The sequence below is a fragment of the Numida meleagris genome, chromosome 9 (genome assembly GCF_002078875.1).
Source record: "Numida meleagris isolate 19003 breed g44 Domestic line chromosome 9, NumMel1.0, whole genome shotgun sequence".
Lineage (NCBI taxonomy): Eukaryota > Metazoa > Chordata > Aves > Galliformes > Numididae > Numida > Numida meleagris.
This window is the reverse complement of record NC_034417.1, coordinates 17,303,300-17,314,963: the sequence shown is the minus strand read 5'-3', so window position 1 is coordinate 17,314,963 and position 11,664 is coordinate 17,303,300. Positions and strand designations below refer to the sequence as shown.

The window sequence follows — 11,664 nt, the reverse complement described above, 5'->3', positions numbered from 1 at the left end:
CCCCGGTCCGCCGGCGCAGAGCTTCCTCTTCGTGGGGGTGATGACGGCGCAGAAGTACCTGAGGAGCCGCGCCGTGGCTGCGCACCGGTGAGAGAGAGGGGGAGGCGGGCGGAGCTCTGCCGGGGGCCGCGCCTCGGGGATGGAGCGGCGGCGCCGCGGCCGAGGGAGGGACGGAGCCCCGCGCTGAGCCGCGGTGGTCACCGGGGCCCGGGCACGGCCCCGCGCTCAGCCCTGGCTCATCGCAGCGCTCCTCGGCGTGTGCCGCGGGCCCGGCGCTGCGCTGCGAGCGTGCTCCGCTCGTGGCGAGAGCTGTTGGAGCGAGAAAGTTGGGGATCCGCCGTCCGTCCGCGGATCCGTGACTGACTGAGCGGAGCGGAGACCCAGAAACGTGTCTGGGAACAAAGGGTGGCGGCAGCCGCTGCGCGCTGTGCTGGAGCAGGTAGCGGCAGCGGTGCGGGGTGCGCTGCCCTCCGGGCGCGGCCGTGTGCCGTGTGCCGCTGTCACGCCCTGGCCCGCACCGTGCGGAGATGTGGCCGCGCAGAGCCCCGCCGAAACGCGCCCGTTCTTCTGGTGCTGGGCTGGGATCGGAAAGAGTTAAGAGCTGCGTGCCAGCTGGGTGCAGCGGGGGTTCCAGGGCGGGTCTTCCCCAATAAAACGTCCCCTTCCTTTATTCCTGTGCTGGGACGAACCCCGCTCCATCCCTGGGACGTGCCTGGCCCCGTGGCCCGGCCGCCTCCTCCCGCTGCTTCTCTTCGTATCAGCGTCAGGGGTGGCGAAATGGCTCAGCTGGGGCAGTCTGAAGCACATCAGACACCAGAGTCGGTTTTAATGGAGCCTTAACGCCTTCTTCCAGCAGACGATCTGTAATTAAGTTACAAAGGGTGTGTGACTGATGCTTTGAAATAGGCGAAAGAATGTGTTTCTTCAGGGTTATGTATTTTTCTTTACCGTGTGGGTTGGAGCGTGCTGGGTTGCGGCTCCCACGAGCTGCGCAATTCGCATTTACATGGAGTCGCGTTGGGACACGTGTAACAGGTCCTGGGCAGAGCAGTTTGCCCGGCAGCCATCAGCCTCGTGTCAGGGATCCCAGAAGGGGCAGTTCTCCCAGCATGGCCCTCAGGTGGGGTTGGTTGTGGGTGTTTCCTCATTCATAGAATCGCTGAGGTTGGAAAAGATCTCAGATCCCCAAGCCCACCCCCACCGTGCCCACTGATTGTGTCCCCAATTCTACACAATTCTGAAACACCTCCAGAGACGGTGACCCCACCGCTCTCTGCGTAGCCTGTGCCAACGCATTATTGTTCTTTCTGAGAAGAAATGTTTGCCAATATCCAAACTGGTCCCCCTCCTCCCCACCTTGCTAGAATGGGAAGTGGGAAGGGCTCTCACCCCTTGGTTTGTGCTTGCTGAATGGTTCCGTGCTTGAAAGGTGTATGGATCCAAATCTGCAACGTCCGAGCATGAAATAAAATGGTTAAAGATGCAACGTAGCGGATCGGGTTCGTTCTGCCCTGGGAAGGAGGCAGAGCATCGCTTTTTATTGCGCTTCTATTTTGGTTTAACCTCCAGAGGGGCTGTCAGCTCTCGGAAGGGCTGAATAATGGGGACTCTTAGCGTTGCGGTAGGGCTGAATGCATCTTCCTCCTGCCATGGGCAAAAGAAATGAGCTCATGTCCTGGTGACAGGAAGACATCTTTGGGAGAAGGTGGGGAAGGGGGGGGAGAGGAAGACAAACCTGAAATCCTAAATGGCTTTTGATTGCCATGAAGTGTTCAAGCAGACAATCGCTGGGATTACCACATTGACAAAGCATCCTGGTGAGCTGAATCGCTGGCACGGCGCGCCCGACGGGAAGCTGCTCGCAAGGCTTTCCCGGGTGGCAGCGTGTGCGGAGCCTTGATTCCGCTGAAAGGAATTAGGGATGCAGGGGCTGAATACCTCCACACTGCTGCGGCTCAAAGGCCATTGACAGGCACTGCTGAAAGGGGCCAGAGCGGAAAGCATTCGCTGATTGGAGCTGCCGTGAATCCAGATAGGATCTAACGAGAGGGGAAGCAATCCACTTCCTGAACATCAATCACGGCAAAATGACCACTGCAAGGCAGAGCGGGCCGCTGGATTTTCAGGAGACGCCGGCTCTTTGAAACAGTTGTGCTTTTGTAGTCTGCGAGGCAGAGAATAAGCTTCAGATCGCCAGGTTTTCCCTGGGCAGATCTGTAGGCTCGGCAGTTATTGGCTCTGACAGGCAGGTTCCCTCTGAGCAGGCTGGTGAAGTGCAGCAGCAGAAGCTGCGGTGTCACATGAAAAGATGTGAAAGAGGCAGGAGAGGAGCAGCGCAGGAAGGAGTTAAGGTACAGCAGGGGTTCAGGGAAAGTGCAGCAATACGTTGCAATAGAGGGGAGTTGTCCTAAAAGACTTACAGGAAGGAGAGCGTAGGGATAAGCGTTCTCCCATAAGATTTAAGCCTGCTGCCACAGGAACAGAAATATCAGGCAGTTAACTTTTTTTTTTTTTTTAAATTGCATAGCAACTAGATTTCCTGGGAAACCTGCGAGCAGAGCAGTGTGAATGCAGCTAATGCTGGGCGTTAGGGGTTGGCATCTGAGACCACGTCTGCCTCGTCCACAGCGCTGTGACTGCTCCATAGCTCTGTGGGAACAGGGCCATGGGATTTCTTGGTTTGGGACTTTGCAGTCTCGCAGAGCCATCTGCACAAGGGCAGGAGAAATGCTGGATTGTATTACTGTACCTGGGCTGAACCCTTCTCCCTTGAGCACGGGGCAGAAGTGTGCCCTTGGGAGCTGTGCCTTGGACTCTCTGGGATCTAAATACCTGGGTGCTTGGAGGAGCCTGAGTGAAAGGCAGCCAGGAGGATTTGGGATTGAAAGGCATTGGTATTATCTCTCTAAGCCCCCGCTAGCTGCTGCAGAAGCATAATGCCAAACACATTTTTATGCCTTTTTTTTTTTTTTAATAAACTCAGAGCCTCTGTCTAGGCTGTTGGGTGGTATTTGTTGTTTCTGGTCCTTTCTGGTTGGTGGTGAGGTAATAGGGTGGATCGCAGTGTGCGCGCTCTTTTATCTCTTGGAAGAAGTGACTTTGGACATCACGACAGTGCTTGACGTGTTCTGGTCAGCGTATCAGCTGTACCACGTCAGAATGCTGCGTTGGCTGCTCCTGTATTGCCTGGGGCAAACACGACGTACTGGGGCTTTCCTGGTAAAAAGCCACCTAAAATTTCCACAAATGTTAATAGAAAGGTATGACGTGCATCAAATAGGAGCGGTGTTGGTGCGTGGGTCATCAGGAGAAATGAAGTCACCTGCGTACCCCAAGGTAACCACATAGAGCAGAAGAGTTCAGATGGAAGGGACTCGCCAAGATTATTGAGTCCATCGTCCATCTGCCACATGGCCTGGAGCTGTGGGGCACACGCTCAGTCCATGTGCCTACAGGCGGTGGGTCAGTTTCCATCCTCTGTTTCACGGGGAAACCTGAGGTAGCAGGTTGTTTGTGCTGAGTCTGCAGAGCTGTGATAAAAACAAGGTAATACAAATAAATCGGGAGCACTGCGGAAGCGGAAGATACAGCACCCTGGGTCTGTGCTCCTCCTGCCCCAAGCTGTGCTCCTGTCAGCGTTACCCTCTCCTTTGTTGGATTTGGGTGCCCGGTGCACGGAGAAAGCAGGTCGCACATGGCCGGGCGTGCTGTCAGCGTGCTCCTGGGGAGGTAACAGAGAGCCTTGCTGTCCTGATTCGTGCGCATCCTCCCGTTTAACCAAGCAGATTCAGATTACATGGAGGAGATAAGGTTGGGGGTTGTTTGGTTTTTAAATGACCAATGCAGCGCACGTATCGGTTGTATCCTCAACCTGATATTTGTCTCCGGACAGTCGAGCACCCCAGAGCCTCAACTGGCCAAGGCCACCAGCAGGGATGGCAGGGTCTGGTGGCAGGGATGTGGTGACAGCCAAGGGTGACCAGGGAGTCCTCCTGAGGGAAAGGCAGTGCCAGGTTTCTCTAAAAATATTTTCCTCTGTGTTTTTTTGTTTACTTATCCAACGTGAGATTCGTTTGGAGATCTTACCTTAGAAGCCCTGACCGGGAGAGCAGTGTCAGCTGGTGGGAGCAGTGCTGCAGCAGGGAGGTGCTGGCTGTGTCTGAGGAGCTGGACAGGTCAGGCTGCTGCCCATAACCTGAGTCAGAGAACACAGAAGTACCTTTGGTCAGAATCCACCCCTGCATTTACCAGTCCTTAATTCTGGTGGTGACTGGGGTCAGAAAGGTGCCCGTACAGTGAAGTGTATGGCCTGTGACAAGAGGTAATGGCCCTAAGTTGCACCAAGGGAGTGTCAGGTTGGATACTAGGGAACGTTTCTTAGAAAGAGCAGTGCTGCAGCAGCACAGGGTGCCCAGGAGGTGGTGAGGTCACCATCCCTGGAGGTGCCCCAGAACCATGGGGATGTGGCACGTGGGCAGCACGTGGGGGTCAGCATTGTTTTAGCCTCTGCTGGGCAGCACTCACACTGACACAGACTCGTGGGCAGCTTTGCGGTGTGGGAGCATATTTCATCTGTCTGAATTCAAACGCGCTGCAATCCTGCTGCCGTGTCTTGGTGCTGCCCCAGGCTGCAGGTCCTCGGGGTGCAGTCATGGCACGGGCACGGTCCTGTTCTGTGCGCTGTGACCCTGAAACTGCAGGGAGATTTCTCTGCTTTCTTCCTGCTTCAGCATGAAACTTTAAATATGGCCCAGGTCCAAGAAACAATTGGGCCAAGCTGGCTTTGAGCCGGGGGCTTTAATGCAAGATGAGGGCTGGAAATCAAATCTACCTCGGTTTATAGACGTACATATGTTTTGTTCCACCTCTGTTGAATGGGATCTCTGTCCTGACAACAGTAAAGGGGGTCCCGAGGTGAGGGAGGCTGGTTAGAGGGTGGGGAGAAAATGGAAATCAGGAACCAGTAGGAGAGGGGCATTAAAATTAAAAATAAAATCAAATGGTGAGGGTCAGTCCTGCAGAAATCACAGCCAGTCCCAGCAGGTGAGATGAGCTGCAGCTCTCAGCTCCCACCCTTCCTTTCTCTGAGTTGAAAATCTGAGTGTGTCGAGAGCTTGCTTTTTGATGAAGTCTTTAGAGTGAGTTGCTATGGGAAGAGCAGTTTCCCACGTGATCTCTTCATTCAGACCCGCTGGTGTGCACCCAGAGCGTGGCCATCAGAAAATAAACACGTTCCTTCGCAGCTAACGGAAGCTCAAGATGAGGATGTGTCATTTCAACTTGTGCCGCTCTGACAGGATGTAGCTATCACTGTGCATTAATTACATCACTGGTGATTAAGGGCCCCATCACCTCTGTTGTGAAGTCAACAGGAATGTTTCCATTGACTTCATTCGCTGTGTGCTTCTGTGGGAAGCCAGGATCTAAACTTTTCCAATGTAACACTACCCCTATGAGTAAGAAACGCAGAAGACAAAGCTTTTAAAGCAATTGGACGATATTCATTGCACAAAGCTGAATTGGTGTGTAACTGTCCAAGCTGGTATGTAGTTAGTCCCACTTAAATGCTTTAGCATTTCCCAGGCGAAGTTAAAGTTGGATTCTTTTGAAATATTTTTAAATTTCTGGCTTGGTGTGGTGGCTAATTCTGCACATTTCGAATCGCGTGTGGTTTCTGCTGCCCGAAGTCTGTTCTGCTTTTGGCAAAGAAGCGGTGCCGGGAGGCAGCTGGCAAAGTGACGGTGATGTATTGAAGGAAGACTGTGTCCTACGCCTGGGGAGTGCTGTTACATGTCCATCATGAATGTCCCGGTCTGCTTTTTACACCAGTCCCGTGCTGGTGTGGCAGAGCTGTCACGTTGCTACCATGCACTGTGCTTTCCCATAGGATACAGCCTCTTGATGAGTTAATGTGAAATTTGCCATCTATTTAGCCCTTGGAAGTCAGTACTTCTGAACATGCATTTGAGCTTTGAGGGGGCTTAGGGGAGATGGGACGTGGATATGATGCTGAATAACTCACAGGGAACTTCTGAGGCATTAAATCCCGTTGTAGGGACTGTTTGCCTGTCTTGGTTCCCTTTGGCGTTGCTTTAGACTGACACTGAGTATGCTTAAGGACAGAGTGAACTGCTCTTACCGTATTATTTTTCTCCCAGCTGCATCTGCAAAAGCAACGTTCAGGTGCTTGCTGTCTTAGATCTTTCTGCATGCTGCACCAGTTGCTCAAGGTGCAGTGTGAATGCCTTCGTTTGCATGGGGAAAAAAATAACCCTTCCAGGCATTTAAAAAGAAAATTTGTGAAGCAAATGAGGTGCAGCTCCTTCGAGTTATCTCTGTTGGGTAGCGCTTTCTGCTTCCCTCTGTCTGCATGCTCAATTAGTTCTTCCTGTCTTTTTCATCTAGAACCTGGTCCAAAAGCATTCCTGGCAAGGTTGAATTCTTCTCCAGCGAGGGTTCGGACACCTCCATCCCCATCCCCATCGTGCCGCTCCCAGGTGTCGATGACTCTTACCCACCCCAGAAGAAATCTTTCATGATGCTCAAATACATGCATGACCACTACTTGGACAAATACGAATGGTTTATGAGAGCCGATGACGACGTTTACATCAAAGGGGACAAACTGGAGAACTTCCTGAGGAGTTTGAACAGCAGTGAGCCCCTCTTTCTTGGGCAGACCGGCCTGGGCACCACGGAGGAGATGGGGAAGCTGGCGCTGGAGCCGGGTGAGAACTTCTGCATGGGGGGACCCGGAGTGATCATGAGCCGGGAAGTCCTGCGGAGAATGGTGCCCCACATTGGCGAGTGCCTGCGAGAGATGTACACCACCCACGAGGACGTGGAAGTGGGAAGATGCGTGCGGAGGTTTGCGGGAGTGCAGTGCGTGTGGTCATACGAGGTAAGGCCAGGGAGAAGGGAGTGTGTTTTGGGGGAGGCAGAGGCTGGCTGCTGGGGGCTTCTGCTGTAGAGCTGCACAGCAGCTGTTGCAGAGCTCACCTCCCTTTGCCATTGGATGTCATACGGTTTTGGTGCTCTTGTTTCTTACGTGTGTTGTCCCAGGAGAGACCTGCGTGAACATGGAAGTAAGGAGGAACCAGAGTCCAGCTGGGCACACTGGGGTGGTGGGAGGAATGTTCATTGTTCATATGGGTGCGTTTATTTAATCAAAAGGGGAATAAGCTTAAGTAAGTGGTGACTGATCCCTGCGGTCTTGATTGCCCAACCCTCTTTTATCTTTTTTTTTTTTTGCTGGCTATGTCACAGTATCAGCATGGAAAATAGGTGATACCATTGCTGTGTTTCTTGCCACAGTTAAAACGTGCCCGGCTGACAGCTGTTTGCCTTGACAGTGGCAGTGTTTCCCAAACCACAGCTACTGCAGATGTGTCTCATCGGCGCTGGCACTGTCATGCTGTCCTGCCAGCACCCGCCAATCAGCTCCTTGATGGCAGCAGGGACAAGCCACTGCTCTGACACTGACAGGCAGCATCTGCTCGTGATGCTCTGGCTGCGGGGTTGGCATCTTGAGAGAAAAAGGCCAAGAGTCCTCAGCCCGCTTTTGGCAGTGCTTTGTGCTGCTGCGGGATGCTGGGGGTTCCTGTGGGGGGCAACGGGATTCTCCTGCTGGGGTCCTCAGCTCTTTGAAGTGAGCCCTGCTTGTTTACAGACTGTCTGATTGGAAACACCTGCTGGGCTCAACCTGCAGTTTCTCCTCCAGAACCAGGGAAAATGCTAGCGGGTTTCTCTGGGAAACTAGCTGAGAGCGCAATAGAGGGCGAACGGTTTATCTTCTTTATGCAAGCATTTATGACTGGTTTACAACTACTGCTTTGTCCTTTTATGAGACGTGGTAAAAAGGGAGATTCTTCCTTCCATCTGACAGCGGAGCCGTGGTCACGGATGCTGCTGCTGACTCCTCTTTCACTGGCAAAGCCTCGCGTTAAACTTTGACGTGTTTACTGAGTCCTCTGCCCCCGAGAGCTCGTGCTTCATTTCAGTTCGCAGTTTGGTGACAGGAGAGCTGCTGTGGGAGGGGAAGGAGGTTTCCAGCTGCAGTAACTTATTCCTACCTTTTGTTCATAAAGGCTTTCTGGACTGACAGTGGCTGTCCACATTCCCGGCTCACCGACCTGGAATTAGTTTATGCACTGCCAGCGTTGTGGTTAGCCCTTCACAAGGAGTCAGTAACGTTTTTTCCACAGTTTCTGGCAGCATAACATTTTCACTTCAGTCATTCTGAATTGGAATAACTTTCGGTATGAATGCCTCTACCGTGTGGTGTTTGGTACTTCCTGGAGGTCAGCGTTTTGGTCCTACTGAAACTGGCAAAGACCCCCCCCCCCCCTCAATTCAATACGATCAGATGTTGGGTTGAAATAATGACAGCACCTCAGAAGCAGCTTTGTTTGATCAGCTTCTGTGAAGTGGCCCGTAGCGCTGGGTTCTTCCAGGTGAGCTGCCTGGAGCTGCAATGTGTGAGGTGCGTGAGCTGCAGGGTGCTCAGAAATGCTCGTGGGCATGCGCTGCTGAAGCTCAGCTGTTTCTTGGAATCACAGAATGGCTTAAGGTGGAAGGGACCCTACAGATCGTCCAATTCCAACCCCTGCCGTGGGCTGGTTGTCCCCCACCAGCTCAGGCTGCCCAGGGCCCCATCCAACCTCAGCACCTCCAGGGATGGGGCACCCCCAACTTCTTAGGGCCTCTCCACTCTCAGGGTCAAGTTTTGGAGAGGTGGAAGAATTTTTCAGGTGGTGCAGCTTCCACAAGGAACAACTCTGCTCTCATTCAGTTGAGGCCTCTCAACTTCAAATCCTGCCATCTTTTTGTGGCTTTCGATCCGGTCCTCTCACCGCCTGGACAAGCAGATGAAACGTGCCTGCTATTTTATCAAAGACAAAGCAGTAGCAGTGTGAAATAGCACAGCTGTCTTAACAGCTGTGTTAGGGAAGCTGGGTGTAAAAGAGACATTTTCCATGTCTTGTACGGTGATGAATGTCAAGTAACAGGGCACCGCGAGCACTGCGCAGTGTTGTGTTGCACGGGGCTTCTGATGGAGCAGAACTGTGCTGGGGCACAGCCACTGCCTTTCTCAGAATTCCCACTGAAAGGGAAACGGCTGCAGCACGAGGTTCTGCAAACAGGACTGTGTTGGCCTCAGAAAAACCAAACCTGAGCAGCTCCAGCTTCACCTCCTGCATTGCCTCTCTGCAGGCTCACGTTGCAGCAGCAGTGAGGAGCTCGGGTCCTTGGCTGCGGCTGCCCCCGGCTCTTTGGTTTCAGCCCCAGCGCACGCAGGGCCCCGCTGGAGCTCCCCTCGGGCGGTTTCTTTTCCTGTGCTGCCCTTGCCGTGGGCACCGTGCCCGGAGTCGTTTTACTCATCGCCATGACTGTCAGTGCCCCCTTTCTCTGATTTTAGGATCCTACAATGTCCTCACTGTGCTGCTCATCTTTGCTGCCTCTCTCTCTAGTGGTGTGCCCAGCCGCGCCTCCAGTCCCGGCTCTGTGTTTTTTTCCTGCTCTCGGCAGTCTGTCTCTAAACCCTTTTTTCCCCCTTCCTGTGTTGCTGTCACTTTGCTGCTCTCTGCAGTGCCTCTCAGACCGCTTCATTAGCGGCCCCGCTTATTGCCCGTTTCAAGACTTGTAAAGGTTTGTTCGCACTCTTCCTGCCCTCGGGAGCTTTTCAGCAAATACAGTACGAGAATTGACACCGCGATTCTTTGGGCTTCCTGCTTCGCCCTGCCCCAGAAAAGATGCAACAAAAGTAGGGGCAGGCTGCAGGAGAACCCGGCTCACCCTCCGGCTCAGCTCCGGGAGCAGATTGCAGCACCGATGGGTTTCGGGTTCCTGTGACTGGTGTGTGGCCGTGGCCCCTCCATGGGACAAGTCGAGTGAGTCACGGGTGAGACATATGTCTTAAAATGTTCTTTACAGCAAGGATTATCATCATTGTAAAAAGAAAACCAAGGCTGCCACGGCTATTGACAAATAGCTCTAAACCTCAGCTGTCTGTAGGGTGGAACAGCCAAAGCTGTGGAGAAAAGCCCGTAAAAAGAGCGGGGCTGTGAAATATCTGCAGAGTACAGATGGGAGCTCGGTGGTTTATGAGGCAATATACAGTGCAGTCCTTTCTCTTGAAGAGGGGGAAAGGCTTGTGCTGCACTCGCTAGGACGTGACTCTGCATTTCTAGTGAATATTGGTGCTTTGGGCTCCTGGCACACCCCTGGGTGTTCTCCTCAGAAACAATTTACGTGTCTAAGTCCCTTTCCTTCTCCCATCTCCCCTTGGCAGCTCTCAGGTTGGCACTGAGCAGATGCCAGGGCTGCTCCGTGTGCTGCGGCACTGCAGTGCTGTGCTCTGCCTTCGTGTCCCAGCTATGATGGCAGACATCTCATCTGTGATTTAACCGTCCCAACGGATTGCTGATCTCAGTTTTCATTCCGAGTTTAGGTTTCCTTTAAACACATCTGAATTGTGAAGCCATCCTTCTGTAGCTCAGTATCCTTTCCATCTTGTTTGTAGCAACCCGCTGAGCGTTGTTTCAGTATGGAGAGTTTGGTATCTGCAGCTTAAGAGTGCTGGTACCTTTCACACGAGGGCTCCATAGCTGCTGGAAATCAAGGTACTGCTGATACATATCCAATTGTTTCTTCAGTAATGAACCCCTCTGTAAATGGCAAAGAAAAAAAGGTTGTGACCAAGGGAGTGACCCCATCAGGAAATGTGGGCATCAAGGAGTGTTCCAAGCTCGCTGGCTGGGGAGGAGTGGGGTGCTGGTGGCTGTGGGTGGTGAGGGGCTTCTGGGAGGAGAGTGGGTTCGTGCTGGCATTTTGTGCAGTCTTTCATCTGCAATAATTGAGGATAATTGCTACTCTGAAACTCACTGAAGTTAGGAAAGCCCTCGAAGTGCACGTACTATCTGCCAAGTACATTGGCAGTGCCAGAACATACTGTTTCTGGAATGGACTCTCCCCTGGGCAAAACTAAAGTTTATGGTTTTCTGCATGATAGCCAGAAGTCAGAGAAGAAAAAAAAAAAAAAAAAAAAAAAGGAGACAAGAAAAAGGCAAGTCCTGCAGCTATTGATCAGAACCCAGACACTGGGGACAGATGCACCTCCTGCCTGCTGACCTCCAGCTCCCTTGCTTTGCCCTCTGAGAAAGGAGGAAGCAGAGCAGCCTGCTCCCAGCTGGCTGATGCCCAGCGCAGGGTGGGGTGGGCAGGGATGTGCCTGGGGCTGCTGTGCTTTGGGCACCGTGGTTCTCCATGGGCTGCACTGAACCGCGATGCTGGGTCACTGTGGATCCTTGTGATGGACTCCAGGCAGCAGACACATGAGGCTCGACGTGTCTTCTTGGGAGCAGCATCCAGCTGCGCTTCTGAAATCAGGTGCTCTGATTTATACGCGTTGTCCTGGCTTCAAAGCTCGTGCTCTTGTTTTCTTTGTTTTCTTCTTTTTTTTTTTTTTCTTTTTAAGTGAAAGTGCAGAACTTGGCAAGCCCGACAGCAGCAGAGACCTGCATCCCGCCGTGTGCATGTAGCCCCTTGAAGCTCTTCGTTCGAGGAACCTGTGGTATAAATCATGCGTGTGAGAGAGGGAGAATACAAGCATCCCAGTGTTTTACGGTGGATGTTTATAAATGGACTTATCTTAAGCGGTGAATT

At 52.8% G+C, this 11,664-nt stretch overlaps 1 protein-coding gene and 1 long non-coding RNA gene across 2 annotated transcripts in view; one reads left to right on the top strand and one right to left on the bottom strand.

Moving 5' to 3' along the window:
• Positions 1-6,397, bottom strand: part of LOC110403625 — an 8,472-nt gene extending 2,075 nt beyond the window's left edge. Inside the window, exons 1-2 of the long non-coding RNA XR_002441761.1 lie at positions 1,736-6,397; positions 59-1,644 (exon numbers count right to left, since the gene is read on the bottom strand). This is a non-coding gene — a long non-coding RNA (uncharacterized LOC110403625). The remainder of the gene's footprint in view (positions 1-58; positions 1,645-1,735) is intronic.
• Positions 7-11,664, top strand: part of CHSY1 (chondroitin sulfate synthase 1) — a 61,793-nt gene continuing 50,135 nt past the window's right edge. The window contains exons 1-2 of the mRNA XM_021407085.1: positions 7-87; positions 6,406-6,901. Coding sequence (XP_021262760.1) covers positions 41-87; positions 6,406-6,901 — 543 coding nt within the window. The 5' untranslated portion in view covers positions 7-40. The remainder of the gene's footprint in view (positions 88-6,405; positions 6,902-11,664) is intronic.